Genomic DNA, 23,437 nt, shown 5'->3' on the forward strand with positions numbered 1-23,437 from the left:
ACCATCTTTGCCCCTGCATTGGCAGTCCTTGGAGACACTGGCCAAAATAGTCTGCAGTAGGGTAAAAGAGTAGCATAGCAGAAGACTGAGTGGTTGCAGGATAGAATAGGTACTTCCATGTCATCTGGGAAGTCAAATCTAGAACCAGACTGGTGGGAAAAAAGCTACCGCAAAAGCACATTCTAATAGCTTATGTGATAATGAGATCTTTCTCACACTTCCTCATCTTTCACCTCTTTCATTGTATTTTAATAGTGCTTCAGGGCAGAATTCCACTATTTGGAAATGAACAGCAAATTGGAAACTTTGGTGTTCTTTTACAGTCTCCTGTTAAATTGATGTGTAGCTTTCAGGAGTGTCAGATAAGAATGGGGGGAATATCTCATAGGTAAGATTAATAATAATTAGGTTATTGAGTAAGGAACAAATGCCGTATAGCTTGTCACTTCTGTATCTGCATTGATCTCCCTACAAAAGAAAAGGGTAAAGACCATTAATTGTAAAATAGTTTCAATAATAGCTGGTTAACTTCAGTGAATTTGTTTAAATTTGGCTCAGTACAGCCTACTGGAAGGATTAGTTTATTTGACCTCTCCAAAAGCGATTGACTTTTGTGGCTACATCTCTGAAAATAATCCACTGTGATAGTAATGCATCTAAAACATGCATGCTGCAAACCTTTAGGGAAGGTGGACCAAAAGTTAAGAATGGAAACAAAAGCTATGAATCATCTTGTTACTGATGTTAGTAGTGGAAAATATTCTTATGCAAGGAAGTTGCTGAGTTTTATGGGAGACTCACAGGCAGAGTGAAAACATGGAGATATGTTTTCTTCTGTCTTTCTGCTTTTCAAGAGGGATTTCATAGGTAATGAAATACTTAATTTGTGAAAGATTTAGGAATGAAGTAAACTTTTGTGTATGTCTGTGCTCAGAGCAATTTACATAACCTACCATTTGTATTTTAGAAACCTGGTCCTGTTCTGGAGTCCTTCACTTATAAAAAAGCTGATCATAATGAAGGCTTAAATTGAAGGACTTTCTGCCCCTTTCCCTCATGCTCTGAATATAAGGCAGTTGTATGAAATGTTGCATGTATCTGAAGACGACAGTTGAACTGGTGGGAGGACAGCACCCATTTTAAAATGTATTTGACATGAGCTAGGGTGGGGGATCTGGTTTTGTAAGCAGCTGCCATGATCTTTGATTGCATAAGCAAAAGCATGTTGAGGTATTTTCCTTCTTATGTAACATTATTAATATTGACCCTTGGATAACAAGTCCACATCTCATACCTGTTGGAAAAATGGAAACAACAGTTAAAGTTTTTAAAATGCCTTGAAATCTTGAAGGAAAGAAAAAACCTAACCGAACAACAAGCAAGTGCTTTCAGGGGCAGAATTTAAAAACTGGAACCAAGAAAACCTAAACCTGAATTGTTTACCAAAGCAAAACAATTACAGTAGCTGAAAACTTCTGAAATCTTAGTGAATGATTTTCTTTAAGTTTAGTTGTGGGGAAAGCAGAAATACAATGTGCTTAGAAAGGACAAAATGCCAGCATTACTGGAAAATACCCTACTAATACAAATATCTTTAAACCAAAACAAGATCCAATATCCCATGTCTGTTTCAAGGGACAAGGAAGTATAAATATACAGTATTGCTGTTCAGTTCAGTCAGTCTTCTTGAAGTGTGCAAGATGGGTATGAAGAAATTTTTTACCTGAAGCTGAAATGCTTTTGGATACCTGTCCTAAAGCTTTACAGTTTGTGTAACCAAGTTTGCTGTTGGGCTTTTTGGTTTGGTTTGGTTATTTAAAAAAACACATAGCTTATTTGTAATCAGGATTTTGAAACTGTAATATTTGGTTCATTTCCTAAATGGTTCAAGTACACACCTTTGGGGATTGTGAATGAATGTAGAAAAACCTAAGGTGCTGGCCTAAGGACAGTTTATTTTGTATTTTTCTGCCTGCTCAGAGCCCTTAGTGCTTTGTCTCTCCTTGAGTGTAATTGACATACCAAAAGGTGAATTTCTTTGGAAGTGTTTATCTTTCATTTTTTGCAGCATTTTATAGGGGAGAAGTCAGGAAATGTACTTTGCTTCCAGGTAATGGGCAACTTTTGTATTGGCACAGTATGTGTCTTGAATAAGCAACTGTCTCGCATGCCATTTCTGTTCTGTAGTGGAACAGATCCTTGGAGAACCAACTGTCTGCACAACAGGGAAGTTGGCCTCAATTCCAAAAAGAGAAAATCTAGGATGGAATTGTCCTTGATTCCTTTTGTTTGATCTCTTATTACCCCTAACCTGTATCCTAAGAATAGGAGTGATATATACTGCAAAATTTCAGTTCTGTATCAAGCCTCTCTGTTCTGCCTAATAGGAAATTTATACTTGCCATGTTTGCAAAATAAGAAAGTTAAATATAATGTGTTTGTTTAGGTGTTCTTTTTTTCTTTGTTGTTCTTATTTGCCACTCTGATCTAGCTATGTAGAATATTATACTCGGATTCTGAAATTCATTAACAGCTCCAGATCTACCATTGCATAATGCAGACTTTCTAACATGGCACATGGTTAAAATATGGAAAAGAAAAATATTTTCATATAAAAAGCAGAGTGCAATAAATACATTTGGACTTTTATTTTCTTTGATGTCTTATCTTAGGAGGTAATCTGGGAGAGGGCGTTTGTGTATTTAGATGCTTAGAGTTATTTTTCTTCCCTTTTGGAATCTAATAATTAGATTTTTTTGATCTTGTAGTACTGGGAGGCATATGCCATTTAAAGTAAGAGTGAGGGAGGTAGAATTTACTACATTACAGCTTCTGTAATGGTTTTATTCTAGTCCATGTCATTCTCCTCAGAGTCAGAAAGTGTCCTCTCTGTAGCCCCTGAGCTAGTTTGTATGCTGCCTCTGCTAGGAGTTTGATCTGAGGTGAGTTTTGTTGGACAAAGGGAACATATTTGAGCCAACCTAAGGGATTTACTCTTGTATTTCCTGCTATTCCCATCCCCCTTCCTCAGTATGTTAGGTACATTTCAAGTCGGTTCTCTTTTTTTGGAGTGTGAGTGGGGGTTATCCTTTAAAAGCAGTACATGCAGTATAGTGGCCTGCAGGATGTACAGGCTCAAAGGAAATAGTGCATTGTAAATGGTACAGTGTGAAATGCATGCAACATGTGGTCAGGGGTACAAATGCTAATTAGAAGCCAGTAACTAGTGGTGTACCCTGTGGGTCAGTATTGACTCTAATCCCTCTCAACATTAATCACATAAGGGCTGAGGTTGGAAGGGACTGTGGGAAATCACCTTGTCCAACTTCCCTGCTCAAGAAGGATCACCTAAAGCCACTTGTCCAGGACCACATCCAGATGGTCCTTGAATACTTCCAAGGAGGATGGGAGGCCCCACAACCTGCCTGGGCAGCCTGTGCCAGTGCTTAGTCACCTTTACAGTAAGAAGGTATTCCTGATGTCCAGAGGGAACCTCCTGTGTTTCAGTTTGTGCTCATTGCCTCTTTGTTCATTGGATTACTCTTTGTACCCATTACTTTTTCCACTGACTATTTTTAGGCTCACATTTCTCTTTGAGCTGCTAAGGAAGGTTTCTTTAGCGCTGCACCTGTTCAAGATCCTTTAAATGCGGTTTATGATTACCATATTTTTCTTAAGAAAGATCCAGTTCTCTTGCATCAGTGTTATTGTCTTCACCTGCAGTAGGCTACCCCCCATGATGATCAGCTCTGTGAAGCCAAACTCTTTAATAAATACCTTCTTGTATTTGGTTCCAGTTGCGTTACACCACTAAGCTGTATCGCTTTTGGAAAGAAAGAAAAAAAAAAAATCATGCAATGGTCTCTGTAGGGCAGAGCTAGGTGAGACATGCTCTGTGAACTTCAGCACTTCAGCTACTATTTCTTCCTTTTTTGCGTGGTGATACCAGTTGGATTTTAATAAAGTCACTACTGTTCAGCAAGACTTTAAAGATTTTAAAATGTTTGTAAGTAAAATTTACCGTACAGCATTGAGGTATGTCGGTACAATATACACTGAATAATTTTAGAGGAAACATTAACATTTCAAAGCCAGGCAGAAGTTGGGAAATGCCAAATTAAGAATGTCTCTGCAGCTCTATTTTGACTTCCCATTCTTTTACATACACTTTATGTTTCAGCCTTGAATTATATGATTGAACACCGTTTTCTTCACTAAATGCTCTAACAACCCAAGAATGCTTACTAGCAACATTAAAAGCTACAATACCCTAGAGTACAATTAACTCAATTACAATGTACTGAAATGACCTGAGAAAATTTTAATTTAAAGGAACTTTCCAATTACATGTAAAGATGGCTTCAAAAGAACGCAAGACCTTCAAGTTGTAATATTAAGGTGAAATTTATATACCTATGGTTTTGGACAAATGACCAGTGTTTAAATATGAAGCACAAAGTCTGTAATCATTCCAAACTCATGCAAGGACCAGTATCTTAATGGTGTGAAGTGGTTGGAAGGATTTGAGGTGAATCACAGCAGTTGCTTTCAGTTGTTGTGAGGTGGTTTTGTTTGGTGGTTTGTTTTTTGTGGGTTTTTTTTTTTTTGTTTGGTTGGTTGTTTCTTCGTGGTTTTTATAGAATCACAGAATCGGCTAGGTTGGAAAAGACCTAGATCAAGTCCATCCAAGATCATCAAGTCCAGCCTTTATGCCAGGACTGCCAAGACCACCACTAAACCTTGTCACTAAGGGCCTCATCTACACAGTTCTTGAACACTTACAGGGATGGTGATTTCACCACTGCTCTGGGCAGTCTATTCCAATACCTGATTATTCTCTCTCTGAAGAAATTTTTCCCAATATCCAATTCAAAACTCCCCTGGTGCATCTTGAAGCCATTGCCTCTTGTCCTAAACCTCTTGTGGCTTTTTTTCTTTCTTTTTCTTTTAAGAGTTCTGTACTAAAATTAGAAAGACCCTTTTAAAAATGATGATCAGGAAGGTAGGAAAGAGAATGCTGGTGCTGAGTTTGGCTGATAGGTAGGAAATGGCTATTACAGCTGTCCGGTAGCAGTGCTGTACTCAGCAGTACTTTACACAGTTCTGTGATTTGGGAAGCATCAGAGAAGCCTGGTCTTTGAGCAAAGAACATTCACTGCAGCACTTGTAGTAATACGTTGAACAGCTGAAGTATATGCAGTGCACACTGGATGTGCCTGTTTTTACAGCCACTGCTGCCCACATGATATGCACGAGGAGGAAGCTATTCTGAAAGAATACTTAATACTTGGGAACTGAACCATTTGGATTTTAATAAAAATATGTTTAAGGTGTTTGAGTGGTCCTTTGCCTCTGTGTGATACTGGCCCTGCGGTGGGGTTATAAACGAAGTGTAGCATTCCTGGGCCCAGGCAGTGTGCAAGGGCATTCCTAGGTTAAACAAAGTCTTAGTTTGCATCTGGCTGTCCTTCGTACCAGGGGAGCAGACAGGACGTGCTTACAGAATGGAAGATTCTAGCACAGTTTATGCATAAAAGAAGCACAAATTTTGATTGTGTGATCCAGCCTTCAAATTTCTAATTTCCTAACTTCTGTATTACTTGGTCTGTCAAGAGTTGATACATAGGATAGATTGTTCCCTTCTGTGTTAACAGTCTTAAAATACATAACAGGCTAATGAGGTTAGGTCTCTCCTCAAATCTTCTGCTCTTAAAAATACAATTGCAGTGTCTAGACTGATGATATTTGGCATTATCTTCTCCATTCCCTCCACCTGCTCCAGACCTGAATTCTGGAGCACACAATGGGACAAAGGTGCCTTGAGAGGCCTCCTTAGTATGTCACAGCGTGGAATAATGACTTTCTTTGTTTTAGGGGCAGTGCTAGTCTTCATACAACTCATGAAAGTGATTTATTTTCTTGTATCATCAGATAAGCTGTTTCCAGCTGACCATGTCTGAGTCTCTCAGAAATATTTTTTTTTTTTTTTTGTAATGGTGTACCTGAAGCCATGACTTGTTTTTCCTTGTTACTGCTTTTTGTGAGAGCTGTTGTATAAGGGAGGCGTGCTTCTTTTTGCCTTTGCAGAACTAGAAGGCATTAAGTACTGGGAAAGGGGAAGCGAGTGGGGAACACGTGGTGAGTGAGAGTGGAGCTACAGTACTTAGCTGTCTTTCTCATCCCCCAGTAATTAGCTGTTGGGGAACATGAAGTATATGGTATTTCAAAGGAAGTGACCAGAGCTGCAGTTAAATTTTGCTTTTGCTTTCTGTGTATAATCCTTAGATACTTTGCCCAAGACACAGCACAGAAGGTAGCATGTTTGCTGCAAGCTTGCCCTGGGATCATGGAATCAACTAGGTTGAAAAGACCTTTAAGATCATCAAGTCCGACCCCCATACCCCAGGGCTGCCAAGTCCACCACTAAACCATGTTACTAGTGATGTGATGCGTGATCCTAAGGAGTGTAACTCATCCTTACATCTTGCTTGAGGTGCTGCTCTGCCACACGAAAAACAGCTGCCTGTGTGCATGGAACTGACCCGGGGATCTGGGCATTAAGTATAATACAGGCTTGAGAAACCTCATGGCTTTCTAATGAGTATGTGTTGTATGTGCTTCAGGTTGTTCACAGAAGCTTAAGAACCATGTTGTACTGATTTTTCTTTCTGCTTTATTTCATAAATATAAGCGAACTTTCTGAAGAACGCATGCTTTTTGAATGAAAGACTTGCTTTTCCTGTTGATTCCATGTGGGGTATATGGCAATCCATTATGTAAACCAGCATAGTCAGAATACATACCCTCCCCCCCCCCCCCGTTGCATTTCCTGTACTGCAGGTTTTTTGGATTTTTTTTTTTTTTTTTATAGAGAAAACAAATGAAATTAGAATTTATAGATGCACTAGAAAGCTTTTTGGGAAAGAAGTAGTATTCATAATTCCTTTTATATCATTTTCCTTGCTTTGTGACTGAAGATAGTTACCTGAAGCAGCTTAACTGTCTTCCAGGTTTGCACCCTGGATATATTTCTTTCTTAAAATTATTAATCCTCTGAAATTTGCAGCTGCTGCTCATTTTAAGTTGATTGTTAAATTTGAGATCCGGAAGGCAGAAATATGTGTGTGCTCTCAGGCACGGATAGATGGGCACAGGGACATGTACGTAGCAGGGCAGTGATTTAGGTGATTCGTTCAGCTGTTTCTGTGTTGGTCAGTGTGTTGCATATACGTAAGGAACAGTTGTGTAGTGATACCCTGTTCCATATCACCTATCTGTTCCATCCACCTGCAGTTTGGAGTCTCCAGCTAGTAGCAGGTTTCCAACATGCTGCTTGCTCCCCTGGCAATGCTGATGAACTCCCGTCAGGAGTTAGCCCTTTATTCTGCTTTATTTTCACCAGTGTCTTTCCCTATCTTACACCATGTTTAGCCTTATAACCTTAATTATATGTGGAATGTGGAGAATGCTGTATTATTTTTCTGTATGAGAAGACAGTGAACTCTTAATTGCTTAGTTCAAATATTAAAACATTCCTTGTGCGCCAGGAGTTTGCTTAATCAAGCTACGTTTTAAAAAATAAATGTAACTATCAAAAAGTTTCTTCTGATTGCCTTGCTGTTTTGTTTGCATTGACCCTGTCTTTACTTTGTTCGGTTTTGTGTGAATGGATGTTATTAATGTTACATTTATTTTTGTTTCTTTTTATTATCCTTTAGGAGCAACATTTAAAATGTTAAAGGCAGTTTTAAAAAAGAGCCGAGAGGGTGGAAAAGGGAACAAGAAAGACTCAGGTATGAATATTAATGACATATTTTGTGATGTAGATGAGTTGTGTCTTATAAATCCAGCAATTAAATGTATTCTGTCCCTGCAACGATGCCCTATCTCGAGGGCTGTGGGAGACTCCTGTGCTGATGCCAGTGGCAGGGAGGTCTGTCAGCCCTTGGCCCTCTGCTCGGTTTTGCCTGCACTGTTCACATGCAAAGCTTAGGAGCAGATCTGAATCCTCCTGGAAGGTGTATCCAGGGCAGTCCTTCCCAAATCGCTGCCCAGAAGGGCAGATGGCAGCAGGTTGCTCTTGGTTGTTACCAAAGAATTACTGAGGGCTGTGTGTATTGTCCTGCCAGCTTAAATATGGCCCAAAGCCAGAGGTTCAGAACCCTGAACTATAGAAATAGATTTTAAACTACTTACTCAATTATATCATAGAAAAAAGCCCACATGTATTATATGGGATAGAATTCTTATTATTCATTAATTTAGATAAAAAATTATTGACAATAAATTTAGTGAAAACATTTTAAGTTGATTATCAAACTTCTGTCATGTTCTAGTCTTTGATGTAACTACAGAAATTTTTGAAGGTTAAATCATTAATAAATTTTACTTTAAAGCTTACTTTACTATTAATCATAACTTTAGATAGCCATGACTTACCTGTATTGCCTTTCAGGAAAAAGGGTAAGTAAGAGCTTTTTAATTGCCATTTTTGAGGGCAGCAAAGGAGCAGCAATGTCCTTTGAAAAGGAACAATAGTTAGAAAAGTGCAGGTGCTGGCAGTTGAGAATTAAAATTGCAGGCTCTGTGCGGGCCATTCTGAAGTCTGCTGCAGTATCTGGAAGGCTGACGGACCTGAGGGACGGTTACATTTTCTTCACAGTTAAATTTTTAACTTCATACTATTAATGTTGGCTAATACATTTGATTTTCTGATGAGTTATAGCCCAAGTTATCTGTAAGAGTGACTTTATGCTGTTTGGCAATACAAATTTATTACTCCCAGAATAAAAAAAAAAGTAAAACTAGATATTCGTTTAATATTGTAAGTATAGAATATAGACTAACCCATTCATGTTTTTTCAAGACCTTTAAAGCAATGCAATCTTATTTGACGAACAAGTTATATATGTAGCTCGCATTGCAGCTTTTAAAACTATACTGAATTAGAATTCTGAGTCCTACAAGGGGAGGGCATTTTAAGTGTTCTTTTGCAAAAAGCAGTTGTGTTCATCTGGCAGGTAATGTGTTCTTCAGGAAATTCTTGTGGTCTTCTGAAGTTTACACTCAACCGAGGTTTCTTTCTGAGTGACTGAAGGATGAGAGCTATCCTGAAAAGAAAAACCATTGACACTAGATCAAAGATGCACAGAAGTGATCACAGAGCAAGACGAAAGGCATCCTGTTAATTTTGTGTGTACTGCTGACTTGAAGTTACCAGCTGGAGTTGTTTAAACATTGTGGGCTAAAGATTCCTGTGGTGAGGCTTTCATTGGTACGTTTTTCCTTAAAATGCTAGATGGAAATTGGTTTAAGCTCAAAAGGAAAATCAGGCTGTTTGGAACAGAGCTTCAACCAGGCTTTGATTAAAACCTGAAGCTTGAAAAGGCTTTTTCCTGTAGGTCAGAAAGCAAATTTTTTTTTATTTTATTTTAGGATCTCATCACATCTGTCTGGATTAATGTGAGCAAAGAAAGGGTTTTCTCCCTTTGTTTTTAGAAACACAGTGATGCTGTATTTCTGAACACCAAGGGGACTGTTAGAGTGTGGGACTCTGGTTTCGTTTTTTTTTGTATGAGTTTTTTGTTTTGCCTTTTAAGCAAAGCTTTAGAGTTTCATGTATGAATTGAATGTTAAGGAAACCTAAGTATTGGGAATAATAATGCCTGGCTGGTGAAACCTAGAATAAGGAGGAATGCAGGACTCACTTTTTAAAAGGAAGTAATTTATACAGTGTATTGCAGAGATTTTGGCTTATTTTGCATTTGAAGATGTTGTGAAAAGTTTGAGAAGAAATGTGTGTGTTCCATTCTGTGTTACATTCAGGACTTCCTGTAAAGTTGTATTCAGTTTAATAGTTTTCTCTTTTGTTCCGAAGCACCTTCCAACTCTTTCAGCTGTAAGACTTTTCTCAGCTTTCAGAAAAGATGTGAAGCAAGCGAAGGAGCCATTAGACTTTGCAGAACTTATTTTTTTGCTTGCTCCTCTCCCTGGTTGTTAAACTCAACAATGAGAAATGGAATTTTTTTTAATTGTAGAGTTGTCCCATTTCATGGCCCTTTAGGTCTTTATTAACAGCAGCTTCTCTTAAAATTTACTACTCTAAAGAACTATGAAGATAGTGCAAATGCATACTAATGATGGAAGCTGACCTGAGAGACAGTTAATGTGGAAACGTCCACCCTTCTAGCCACCGTTTAAGAGAGTAATGCAGTAGTAATTTTAGATGCTTCTCTCAACTTTGTGGACACATAGATTTGATTTTTTTGCTTATGAAGTTTTGAAGAAGTTTTCAGAATTTAGGAGGAAGTAGATGAGTGAACACAGCTCAGCAGTACCAGGCTAAATACGATCAGGAAGACTCCTGTGATCTGTTTTCCCTATGTACCCAGTTTAGGAATAATGCTGAACAGCTGGAAGATAGTAGTATTTTAAGTTGCCACAGCTGTTCCAGAATTGACTGTGTGAATGTGCTTGCAAAGTTCTGCTAAGGTGTTTTTGGTAAATCTCTCATACTTTGTATCCTAATAGACAGATGAGAGATGCTGAGGTGTTCAAGAGCAGTAACTCCTGAAGTCTCTGGCCGGACGACTGGGATTGTTTCACTGTGACTGAAGTTGAATTGGAAGAGGTTTAAGTTAAACTGCAATATCTTGTTCTTAAACTGAAGTAAGCCCTGTTGTCCCATGGGTTAACTTGTGCATGAAAGGAATGCCTGGAAGTCTGTGCAATCCAAATCTGAGTGGGATGATTCCTGTTTTACTGAATAGAGCTTCCTGTTTGTGCATTAACTGTATCTTATTGGTTTTACATGTGTTAGCCTTGTGGAACCAATGCAAATAGGAGTGGCATTTTTTTCCCCGGGTTGAAGGCACAACTGTAGTATTGAAGTCTTTAAAAAAGGTTAAAGAACAAAAAGAAATGAGGATTGTGTTTTTTTTTTTAAATAGCTTGTATGGATTTTGATGTTGGAATTTCCTCATTTGCCCGGATGTAAGGGTTTAAGAGCTGAAGTGTACATATCGTTTTTGAAATCTAGCTGCTGGTAATGTTAATTACAATTTGTAATAACTTTTTTTAATTTAGGGTTATCTTGGAAAAAATGGGTTGCAAGACTTAGGGTTGATGCTTTTTGGTGGAGGCTGAAGTGCTATGCTAAAAACTGGTGGTTTTTATAAACAACTTCTGCTCAAATCCGGTGAAAGACTGTCACATGGAAATCTCACTTTTGAACAGAAAAATGGCACCATAGGCTGTTCCAGTAGCAGTATGTTAGCAACGCATAGTTGGGCTCAGATCCTGCACTTTTTTCATGAATAATTCTTCTTTTATTGAAATGTGTTGATTTAGGTGCTGCTGGGAGGCCTTGATAGGTAGATGGCTGTTGTAGGATTAGGTAAAACCCGAATGAAGAAAAAGTTGCATATATCTGCAAACATATATGAGCGTAGATGAAAAGAGGGCAGTGGTGACAGTATGTTGTGTATGTGTAGAACAACTTTTCAAAACAAAAATTACTAAACTTACTTCTAAACATGGATTTCAAGAGAAGGTAATTGATACTGTGCTTGGGTAAGCTGATGAGCCAAAGCAACAGAATTTCAGAGAAAGCAGATCTTTGACCCAGGCATCTAGCTTTTACATCCAGCTTTTTTCAGGTTTTCTGCAGTATGAAGCAGCCTGTCTTTACACCCCTTCAGACATAGTTACTTCTATTCTATGGAAATAAGTATCTGTAGATTGATTTTTTTTGTTTTGTCTTGTCCCCCTTCCTTCCATTGAAGTGATGTGTACATACTTAGTAAAGGACAGAACTCAAGGGGGAAACACTACAATCTGCACCTGTCAGATCAAAGTAATTGAAAGTAACTATTTTGTGAATGTTTGGAACCAACCAGGAAGAGGGCAGACAGGAACATTAACTTTTGTGTCCGGGAAAGTAATCTCTGTTTATAATACCTCATGTACACCGAACTGGAAATACACAGCAGTTATTCTCTCCATTTGTCTTTGTTTCTCAAGGTTTTAATTCAGTCTCAAAAACAAAGTAAAAATTTGGTATTTTGTTCTCTTTGTCAGGTTGTAAACATCAAATAAATATTATCTCTTTAAACTCTGAAAGAGTTATCAAGTCCTTTAGAGATTCCTTCAAAGGTGTGTTTCTATTAAGAAGAGGCAGAACTAGTATTTTTTGATCAAGAGCCTACCAGAGTGACTCTCAGTAGTCCTTGTCATTTCTGCTTAGGGCACACCGTTTCTTCTTCATTGCCTTTTGTCTGTCTTTGTTTAATGGACTTAATTTTCTAGATTTAAGATAATCTCATCTCTTCATTTCTACCCTGAGTTTCTTTCTAACTATGTTGGAAATTTCTTTCCGTTCTCTTCTGTGGTGTTTTCATACTTAAAAGTGGGTCATGTTTTCCTGTTTATTTCCTTGACATTTGAAAATTTACCTTTGTAGCCACTGGAAGATTCTCTGCCTCTGGTCTCTCTTGGAAGGAACTGACCTTTTTTCTTTTAGTATAGCACAGAAACTTCATGTCTTAGTGTCACAATTTCAGGCCAGAAGACTGTTAGACCTCAAGTCCTGCAGGGCTACCTTCAAGCCTTGTCTGTGATGAGGTGACAGTATAAGGAATATACATAAGTTTCGGAATATACACAAACAGTCGCTTTTAATTGTGATTCTCTTAGTCTAAGTTCTACTCAGCTACTTGTTCTGAAGTGCTTTAAAATGATAGAGATAGGTTTGTATTAGTATTTCCTGTTGGTTTTATATGCAGTCTGTAATTATGTTTGTTTTCTTTAACTGTCCTAAACTCAGCAACTTGCCTTTTTTTACTTACTAAGCAAAAGGCCGTGTAATATAAAATACTTGTAATTTATTCCAATTTAGAAAATCCCGTATATTAAATTCCTGCAGAACATGCCTAATTATTTCAGATGGCTTTTTAGTAGCATGAGCATTGTCATTCTGTTGACCCAGTATCAGGCCTGAAGGAACACAAATAATGGAAGCATTGTGCTTAGTTTGCTGTATTCTTCGTGCACTAAATCCCATCAGAAATTTAACATCAAATGGAGTACATGGTATGCAGGGAAACTTTACTGATTTCAATAGAAACTAATGTGGTAAGTAATTCGGACTTTCAGGTTTTCCTGCTTAAAGCTTATTATCCATTCACATGGTACTCAATTAACAGGGGACAAACGATAACGTCAACAAAAAGATCATGTTTAGAATGCAGTGCTATAGTCCTTTAAAGGCAGGTAATCTGGAGAAATGAGATCAGTGGTTTTACTTTCTGGATGCTGAAATAAAAGGTATTGAAGTGCTTATTATTCATATGCATCAGACTTTCAGTGGTTGACTTCGTATTCAGATTTTTTTTTTTTAATTTGGGCTACAAAAAAAGTTCCGTATTAACAGATCTGTATTAGATCTTGTTTGATTCTCCTGTAGATCAGGCTTAATTTTTTTACAATGCTCTTTTGAGACTTAATTTCCTTTGCCTTTTCATTGTGTTGTATTTAGATATCTTTATGTAAGTATCTTTCACCTAGATATGAGTGTACAAAGTTTTTGAACATTAGGATAGAATGGATGCTTTTTTTGCTGCATTATGTTCTGTTGTAGATTAGTATACTCTTAGTTATTTTGTTTGTATGCCTTGCTCTTTATCAACATTATATACTAAACAAGTTGGATGAAATATGTGAATTTGAAATGTCTTCCTTTTTTTACGTATGATCAGATACAATTCAGAAACTGAAATTATGCTAATGTTCTTTTTGAAAAATAAAATGGCTCAAAGGCATGAACTTGGATCACTTGCAGAATGTTCTGCCATTCTGTGTTTTCCTTTTTTCCTGTTAGCATAGGATTCTGTTACCAGCCCGACACAAATGTGCTCAAATTCACTTTTTTTTTTCTTTTTCCTAATGGCAACTAAATTGCTATGTTAAAGTGAAGTTTCTATGCAATCTTTTATTAAGACTTGCTACTTGTTCAAGTTTTTTTGGAGTTATTTCCCTGTAGCAGTAAAGGTTTGCCTCTCAGCTGAACTTGTTAAGTTAAATGCGTATTTGAACCCACCTTTCTTGCTTTATGTTTTATTAAGGATTTCTGTCTGACTAATATACTTACCTCCAAGCTGAGAGCATCAAGATACTCAGATTTGCTTCTGGGAGACTGAAAGGCTTGAAATGATTGAATAATGTAAGTTTGCATTTTAAAACTAAATATGCAAATTCAGTTGCCTTTTTTGTCCAAAATCTCTGTGTCCTAGGCTTTGAATTTTCAGTGCAAAGGGACTTTCTGGTGCATAAAATACACATCATCTAGTTGGAACATTGAACTTGTACTGGAATACTTTCAAGCTTCAGTCTGACTTTTTGTTGTTACTCTAAAAATATCTTGCAACAGAAGAAGCATTGTTTCATGCATAAAATATGGAGCTGGTTTTGATTATCCTGTGTTGCTTTGCCCACTTTCTGTGGCTGTTGACAGTTATTTAAGAATTTAAACTCCTTTTTTTGCTGAGCAGTGAGTATTTAATGTGGTAAATGTCTTTTCCCAGAAGTTAATACCAGTGATATATCCCATTTATATAAATGGGGAGAGGGGGAAAGGGGGAAAATCCTGCCCTTGAAATATATAAAAAGAAATTACTTCAGTAGTTCTAATAACCTCTATTTATCTTTAAAAATTGGTTGGGTTTTTGAAACTAAGCACTACAAGAGAACATTAGTATTTTGTGTACTGAAAAAGTAATCTAGAGTTCAGAAATAAATGCCAGAAAGTGAGCAAATAATGTCAAATACAAGCATAGTTGGCAAAGATTGTCCATGTGGACCTTTTATTCTAAGCTTTACTTGGTTTGTTTCACACTTAATGCGCTTCACTGCTTCTGGTACTCTGGCTATAATGAGTTTTCTTACCGTTCCATGCCAGTTTCTCCCTTTCTCTGGTCTCTGCAGAGTCTCAAGAGCCAAAGAATGAAATGTGGATCTTTGCTGATGCATGTATTTTACATGACAGAAGCCTATTTTCTCATCCCAGAAGGCTAGGATGAACTCCTTCACTTATCATGAATTTTTCTTCAACTCCTAATCTATGTTGGTAGTAGCGTGAGTGGTTACCTTGCCTGAACTGGAAAGCCCGGGTCACTTGGCTCCTTCTGTTCTCCTAGACTGACTCACTAAATCAAACTGGTTGTGCATGTACAAGTACACAAACACATAAGCATTTTACTTTTGAAGGACATAAATCCTTTAATGAGCAATTATCAGTGTTTTGCAGTTAAAATAAAGCACCTTACACACAGTCACTGAACCATGTTGCAGAGTTCTGTCTGCAGTTCCCTCTAAATTCTGTTGAAAAATAGGATGGAACTTAGAAAAAAACATTTTTAAAATATCGAAACCACTGTGTTTTGTAATCCTTCAGCAGTTTCTTACTACGTAGACATAGCGATGCCTCATGCTGCAAAGTGCTTCATGACTTTCCTCATGCCATATAACTAACTTCTGTTTCTCCACTCATGATTTCCTTCTGAACTTTTTTATGAAGTCTTACCTTTGTTCTGCTTCGAATAAAGACTGTCAGGAGTAACGTGTGGGCACATTTGCATGTTGGATGTTTCTGTCTGCAGATACAGGCATCTGCCTGTAGATGGGAACAGTTTGCTCCTTGGGCTGTTCTTCACAACTCTGCAATTTATGCAGAGGTACCATGGAGTGCTTGGTGTAAAGAAAACAGGTGCCTCATGTAATGCTGTTAACAAAATTATCAGCAGTAGGTACTGTTGTTAGTCTTTTGCACACTCCCCATGTCAATGTTATTTAATTCCCTCTCAACTTGCACCATAATGTCTGCTCTAAAATAGCAGAGGAATTATACCTCTTAAGCTCACCTTTTCAGCATTTGATGGCAGAGATTCTCCACAGAGCATTATGGGAGTTTGTGGTAGCTGTGTATGCAGAAGTTATCATAGAACTGCAGCACTGTGGTGACCCAGGATTGTGTCTGCTCAGCTTCTGAGAGTCTCCAGAGATGGGGGCTGTACAGCCTCCCTGAACAACCTTTTCCACTGCTTTGCCGCTCTCACAAATTTTAACAGCACACCAGATATATAGATACACAAAGGCTAATAAATACAGTCATTCTCCATTCTGACAGAAGTGTCAGGGCAGTTTGCAGACAGAATATGGGCGTGTATATGTAGACTGAGCCAGCCGCCGGGTTTAATGCTGGCTGTGTTCTCTGTGGAGAATCTGATATATTTCTTGTCTTCACTGTGTATTGATCTCTGAGGAGTGTCAACAAAAGCCAGCAGTGGCCTTGGTTGACACACAGCCATAGACCAGTCCCATTAACATTCTCTCTTCCCAAGGAGAATGAGCAGTGGCTATAGCAGTGTTATACAAGTGCAAAGTTTGCAGCTGTTACATGGCAAAGTTTGTATACTGCTGCTTTGCTTTAAGGTTCATGCCAGAGTAATCTGGTCGGAGCTGGGCTGTTACAGTCAAGTTCACATTAGTTTGGGAGGTGGTGTCAGTAAACTTCACCCCAGGGTGCTTGCAAGGAGGCTGTTTCAGCAATAGGATCCTGTAGTGTTAACAATTAACCTTTTTTTTCCTTTTCTTTAAACATCTTAAGCAGAACTGCAGAATTTTAAGATTTCCTCTGCTGTAGCACAATTTTATGTCAGATACATTTTTTTAAGTGGCTTGAGAGTCTTTTGCTTCACTTTAGTAGAGAGTTTAAGGAGAAAAAGACACAATCGGATATCCCAGAAATCCATACTGAGAGAAGTCCGTAGAATGCTGTCTGTTCTGCAGTCACTGTCGATATTCAGACTGAAGGAGTCTGCGTTTTCATTGGTCTAGCTTTCGCTAAACCTTTGTTTGGAAGATTGCGGTCCTATTCCTTCATATTCAAATAATCCAAATTCCTAATCTGGACCAAGCTCCAGTTTACATGTATTTTGGTACTTAGCATTCTTCTGATTTCTAAGCAATGTATACTGAATGAAGAATTAGATGGGATTTATTATGTTTAATACTGCCATATCCACTGTAAAGGTTTTAATTTTAGTTATCCTCTCTATTCAGTAGAAGGATTAGCTTAATCTTACACTTCAAGTTCTCTTTTAGGATATTAGGCTCTACAAAATCATTACTTTAGTCAGCCATCCTTGTATCTTTTTGTCTCTTAAGGGAGATAAAAAAAAAAGTAGTTTGTTAATCAGATTATGCCTTTCAGTTACATCCCTAGGTGCAACTAAACTGGGATTTGATTTCCATTCTCAAAGCTTTTTGTGTGTGGTTTTTGAAGCTATTAAGTTGTTTCCGTGGTTACTTTGACCACTGGATAAGAACTCTGGTGTTGATTGATGCTTATGAAGAGTTTTTTGTCCAAAGGCTGCTTGGCACTGGAAAATGTACAGCTTGGAGTTTTTAAAAATAAGAAAGTGGGATTTCACAGGACCTGTCCTTATGTTTTAGTTTGATGTTATTAAAAAACTTGTGAGAGGTCATTTTCCTCCTGTTCCAGAGCTGATATTTGTCTAGTTTATGTTGGGATAGAGACTAAGAAATGTCATGTAAGTTTAAAGTATATTTCTGGTAGCTAAAATATTAGAAATTACTAAACTTTAAGTTAGTAACAAATAATTTTGGTTCTCTCTGTGCATCAGTGTGTGGCATCTGGCTATAGTCAGTCATTGTAACAAGTTGCATTTTGACAGCTACTACTCATGCATTTTCCTAGTATTGTTTCCATAATACCAAGTGGAAAGGATAATGTACCTTGTGGATGCCACAAGCTTGTTGATTTTGTGTCTGTCTTATCATGTGTAGATACATGTGTAGATACAAGTATCTTACAGCAAAATTCCCGTAAATTGAATAAAATGCATGAATTTGCTCATCAGCCCAATTATACAAAATAGAAAATGCAGGATTAAATATGAGATTAAATATACAGGATAGACTCAGAGACTTAGGAAAGAATCGTTTAAGCATATAAAAATGAAGCTTGCCATCCTACATTACCACATGTGTAATTTAACTATAGCCAGCCATAAATAACATCATTTGTATGGATATAGAACTTCCCTTCATGTATAGTGCAAGAATGATAAATTTTGTAGGTCCATTTAGAGAGCCCATAGGACAAAGAGATAGAGGTCATCTGTCTCTATTAGGTTTTGTCCTGTCACTCTCACTGTAGTATGGACTCTAAGCATATTATGAAATTGCTTATGTCTGAGGCAGGTGCTTTAATATTCAGTTGAACTGGTTTGTCTCTGTGGGAATGTGGTACCTGGCAGTCTTAAACTGGCATGAAACAGCTGTTCCTCTAGCTGTGACTCCCATCCTACACAGTGAATAAAGGTGAGCCTCATTCTAGCATTAGCTAGAAACGGTGTATTTCCAAATCTTCTTCCCAGTTCTGCCTTCCTGCATACTTATTTCTTGGTGGCCTCCCCTCACATCTTTATGTCTTCCTCCATTTTGGGGCACTTCTGTAAGGGAGAAACCCGGGGGGGGGGGGGGGGGGGGGGGCGGAGAATATCCCTGAGTACTCTGTACGAAAGAGAGGAAAGAAAGCAAGCAGCTGTCCTGCTGGCCATGTCACCAGCTGCTCTCCATGGACCTGGAGACTTCTTCAGCTGGGAGCAGCTTTTAGTTACCAGCAACAGTTTTATTCTCAGTGAGCAGCCCCTTACCATGTAAAGTTTAGCATCCCAGTGCCACAGGCTTCCATTTGGCATTTGTTACTTTGTTACTTAATGAGTCCTTCTTGGATCGTGGAGGTCTTGGGGAGTTGCTTTCCTTGGAGCAGATCTGGTTTGTGCCTATGGCTGGGACAGTATTGAAGGGTTGTGGTGGTTTTTCCCTTTCTACTCCTGCTGTTTCTGTTTTCTGAGGTCACAAATGTGGGGTTGGTGTGTTAGCTAGTGTCGTATTTAGTTAACAGCTTTTTAGAAACTCAGCTGTGCAGTTTCTGCTTTCTTGGAATGATTTGTGTCTAACAGCTGTCTGCTATTCCATAGTGTTCTCACCATTTTTCATGTGTAACAAGCTTTTTTCTGCTTCAGTAGAACACATGACTGTTTAAACATGTTCATATGCAATAGAGAAGGATAAATTAAAATGAATCCAGAATTCAAAAGCCTACTAAGAAGACAATTAATTAAACATTGCTTGTTTGTGTCCTAGTAAAAGGAAAAATAGAAATGAGGGAATTGTAGGGGGAGTTACTAATCCTGAAGGTGGAGGAGGTGATTTTTGTTTGTTGTTCTCTTGTCTCTTGCACCCCCTCACTAACATTCCAGCTGGAATACTTACACAATTTCCAGATTCCAACCTTGGCAATGTATCTATTAAGAAACTCTTAACAAGAATACTAGTTTTCTAACTGTAGTTTGCTGTGTTACTGTGCTGCTTCCTGGCTTTATGCTTACATTCAAAGGAAAAAAAATGGAGTCTCTGTGTGATTTTGAACAGTTTACAAAGCAAACCCACGTGTACTATGTTGAATAGTAAATAATAATACACTGAATGTTAAACCTGTGTTTGAGAACAGCTACCGTGAAAGTTTAATTTGTAAAAGAACATTTATAGCCTCTGCATTTCCACTGAAAGCGAATGGGATCTCAGTAATTTAGATATCTTGGTGTTTCAAAAAAATCTCATCTATGTGATTATAGTGTTTAAAATAATTAGTCTTTTTCTTCTGCACAGTACTGCAGTACAAAAGACTGTACTTTTATTTAAGAATGGTGTGTTAAAGTTAGTTTGCTAAAATACTGATTTTTCTTAAACCAATAGTTACACTCCTATAATAATTGCAATGGACTTCAAAAAAAGAAGATAAAGTTCTAGTTACTTAGTTTTTGATTTTCATCTTGACTTCATGAAACTGGAGTTGCTTCCTTAAAATCATTATCTATTACTATGAATTTTGTTTGAACAAATCAGAGAGGAGAGGAGGACTTCTGGAAGGTGGTGGTTTAGTTTGTTTCAGTGGAATAAGAAAGTAAGTTTTATGGTTACAAAATGTTAAAGAGAGGTTTGAATTTAGCATAGTGTTCTTCAAGACCATTTGTCATATGTAGCCCTCCCATGTGGTTCTTTTGAGTAAACAAGTATGGCTAAGAAAAACCCCAAGTAATCTTAAATACACGGACCTTTGGAAATAGAGAAGTAGACCTGTCATTCAAGCATGCTTGGTTTTCTTACCTTCCATGCATACCTCTAAAAGAAAGAGAGCTGTAGTTAAATAGACAAAAATATTTTTACTCTTCTCTGGAGGTTAGGTTTGGGTTTGTTTTTTTTTTTCCTTCTGACATACTGTGGAAGTTCACTGTATGCAGTTAGTGCTCCCAGTACTCATATCTGGTAGGAGAACAGCTGTTAAAAATTGAGGGCAACAGTTGAACAACAATAAAATGAACATGAGATATGTCTTGTAGAGTCACATTTATCTGAAGTGTTTCCTTAGTGTAAGAAAATGGACCTGGTGTGAGGGATTCATATCTTAAAAGATAGTGCTTCTCCTTTGTTTGTCCGTCCTTCTAGTTGTACTTCATGTACTGGTGTGTAACCATGCTAGTTGTTGCACGTGGTCTAAAAAATGTTCTGGCATTCTCTTTCCTTTTGCATCAGTCTTGTTTTGCTGTATTTTACTTTTCGTCATACTGGTTCAACAGTAGTTCATGTAAATAATTGAGCAATACCCTAATTTAGGTATTAAACCAGGCTGTATTTAATTGTTAACCTTTGTATTTCAGCTGTGTTTCTGTCCTCTGACTAGGAAAACTCATCACTTTCAACTTGTATTTCTGCTGTCTTTGAACCATTACTGTGAGCAATATATTTCTCTGTTTTTTGAAAGCATATTCTTGATTTGGCTGAACTTGCATTTTCTGCACCATCAAGAAATTTCTGTTTTGAGCGTATTTCCCTGTTTTGATGTACCACTTAGTACATTGTGAACCAATAGCTTTTCTTTTCCTCAGATAAAAAAAAAATGTTGCTATCAAATTGCACATAACTGGATCCTCAGTTTAAAAAAAAATCCAAACAAAAACCACAGAAAAATAAAGCTTAGGCTGGCCATATATGAGTGTGCCTTTTAGTGATCTACCTTTTCATTGTGTATAAGGGATAACCCAGCTAAATTGCTCCTTTAACAAGTTAAATTATTTTCAGGTGGTCGTGACTTTCAGCTATCACAGTGATCCTAAAATAAATTTTCAGCTGTAGAAATACTTTTATCTTATTAGGAAACTTGGTTTTACCTCTAAGGATGAAATCTGAAAAGTACTTACTTTGTTGAAAGTGAGGTTTTACTTCCAGCTTGCTGCCTCTATTACAGTAAAACAAAAGCTTGCATACTTATTTATTTAACTTTTTCTGGATTCTGCAGTGGAGGGTGCACAGTAAGATGAGTCATGCTGAATTGTTGCTGGCAAATACGTTTTCCTGTGTTAAATACTTGTATTTCAATGCAACTGCCTGCTTTTTATTTTGGTATATCACATAATAGATGACAAAAATTTATTTTTAGCAGGTGACTCCAGCCCAGAGAATGCCTTGCAGGTTATAGCAACATCTGGCCACAATGCAGATTTTCCCATTGGCAATCAGCCAGTCTCCGAGGACACTTATAGAATGAACTTGGCTAAAGGAGTCTCAATGTCACTGCCATCTTCACCTCTGCTGCCACGCCAGTCCTATTTGATGCAGTCAAGATCAAACAAAAAATCTCCAGGTAAAATGAAGTTGATGAGCAACTAACACCACCTTCATGGCACTTAAACTCAGGTTTTGGTACAATTTATACATAAGTAACATGATAAAATCACGTTAATCTTTTGCAACAGGACCAAGAGCAGTGAATGCTTTTTGCGTGTTCCCAGGGATTTGGTGATCAAATAGAATGTATTATTTCATATGGCAAAGAATTATTCTAAGTGGTATCATGAACACCTGAATTGAAATGTGTGAATATGTTTAAAACTGGTTATTTACGATTAGTACAGAAGCTAGGTAGAAGACAACTGCAAAAACCTTTGTGCATATATTAATGACTGTAAGAGTGTTGTTTGTGGCTTATGCATTTATTTGATTCATATCTGCAAACATAAATGTATTAATAGGTAAGTTGCTGCTGAAGTTGTGACAAGAAACTTGTTAATTATCAGTTGTTGGGTCCTTAGTAATGACTGCATACTTATGTGTGAGCTTTGCTAAATAAGGTGCTCCATCTGGTTCCCTTTTATCAGCATTGTGCACATATATATCATTCCGACACACTAGCATCGCTTGGGTTCATCCAGGTCAGAGCTTGAGTGTCAGATGAAATTGTCCATATTCCTATTACTTATGGAGACACTCAACAGTTTTGGGTTCTTTGTTGTAAAGTTTATAAGCGCTAGGAACAAAAAGTGTTGAATGTTGGTTTTTGTCAGCATTGAGAAATGTCTTGGTTAATGACCCATTTGACATAAAATTAAAGAAAAATGGTGCTCAAAGAATTGCCACAGGATAGTAAATGCAATTTGTAACAAGTATTCTTGGTTTAAGTTGCCTGTCAATATTTTTTTTTCTTTCAAAGATCAAAAATAATAATCTCACTTCACGCTTAAGTAATTTGGGGTTGATTTTGACAGTTCATGTCAAAATTTTGAGCCACTGAATGATATTTTGTTATTTCTCTCTTACCGCAACTGACTGTCATCCTAAGCAATTTTAAAAGGTAGGATGAAGCCCTTATAATGGGGAAGGAAAGGGGATTTTGCCAGATATTTAAGAGGTCAGGATCTAACTCTCAGTTTCATTGCTGTTGGGAAAACTTAACTGCATTCTAGGTACATTTGAGTACATGAGGTATAACCTTCCCACTCTATGATTTAGTTTAGTGACATACATTTTTAAAAGTAGAGTGTAGGTTGCTGTTTCTCTTGGAAACATTATCTGCTATTTCTTTGACTTTCAACAAACTATACCTGGTAGAAGATCAGTTAATATAAATTACCTGTCTAGCATCTGGAGTGGGAGTAATAAAAAGAGTGTATATTAATGTACTGATTTCAAAGCAGTCTGGTTAAGTGCTTTACAAATGGCAAGTTAAAGATTTTTCAGGAGATGATTGCACAGAAGGTGAACACAGGATTCTGAATTTAAGGTGTAGTAATGAAGTCACCTGACTAGTGATAGAATAAAATTCTAATTTTAGTCCTCTCAGTTAAGAGGTGAAGACAAAGAAACTACTTAAAGATGTATTTTTCAGTATAAATCATACCATTAAGATTTTTTCAAGTCTTTGAAACTCTGTAATTGAGCAGAGGACATGCTGTGGGAAGCTTGGTGTTTTCTGTCCATTTAGACTAAGAGGATTTGTTCCATCATAGGCATATTTGTT

At 37.5% G+C, this 23,437-nt stretch overlaps 1 protein-coding gene across 6 annotated transcripts in view; it reads left to right on the forward strand.

Annotated features, from left to right (window-relative positions):
* Window positions 1-23,437, forward strand: part of TANC1 (tetratricopeptide repeat, ankyrin repeat and coiled-coil containing 1) — an 85,766-nt gene that overhangs the window by 14,631 nt on the left and 47,698 nt on the right. For 5 of the 6 annotated variants that reach the window (XM_061446412.1, XM_061446403.1, XM_061446395.1 and 2 more), the window contains exons 2-3: window positions 7,719-7,793; window positions 21,581-21,784. In XM_061446412.1, coding sequence (XP_061302396.1) covers window positions 7,733-7,793; window positions 21,581-21,784 — 265 coding nt within the window. In that variant the 5' untranslated portion in view covers window positions 7,719-7,732. The remainder of the gene's footprint in view (window positions 1-7,718; window positions 7,794-21,580; window positions 21,785-23,437) is intronic. The other variant, XM_061446398.1, reaches the window with a different exon arrangement.

This window comes from Pezoporus flaviventris, unplaced genomic scaffold (genome assembly GCF_033815535.1).
Source record: "Pezoporus flaviventris isolate CSIRO_AGI_PZ_B2104156 unplaced genomic scaffold, CSIRO_AGI_Pfla_v1 ptg000001l, whole genome shotgun sequence".
In the NCBI taxonomy this organism is placed as follows: Eukaryota; Metazoa; Chordata; class Aves; order Psittaciformes; family Psittacidae; genus Pezoporus; species Pezoporus flaviventris.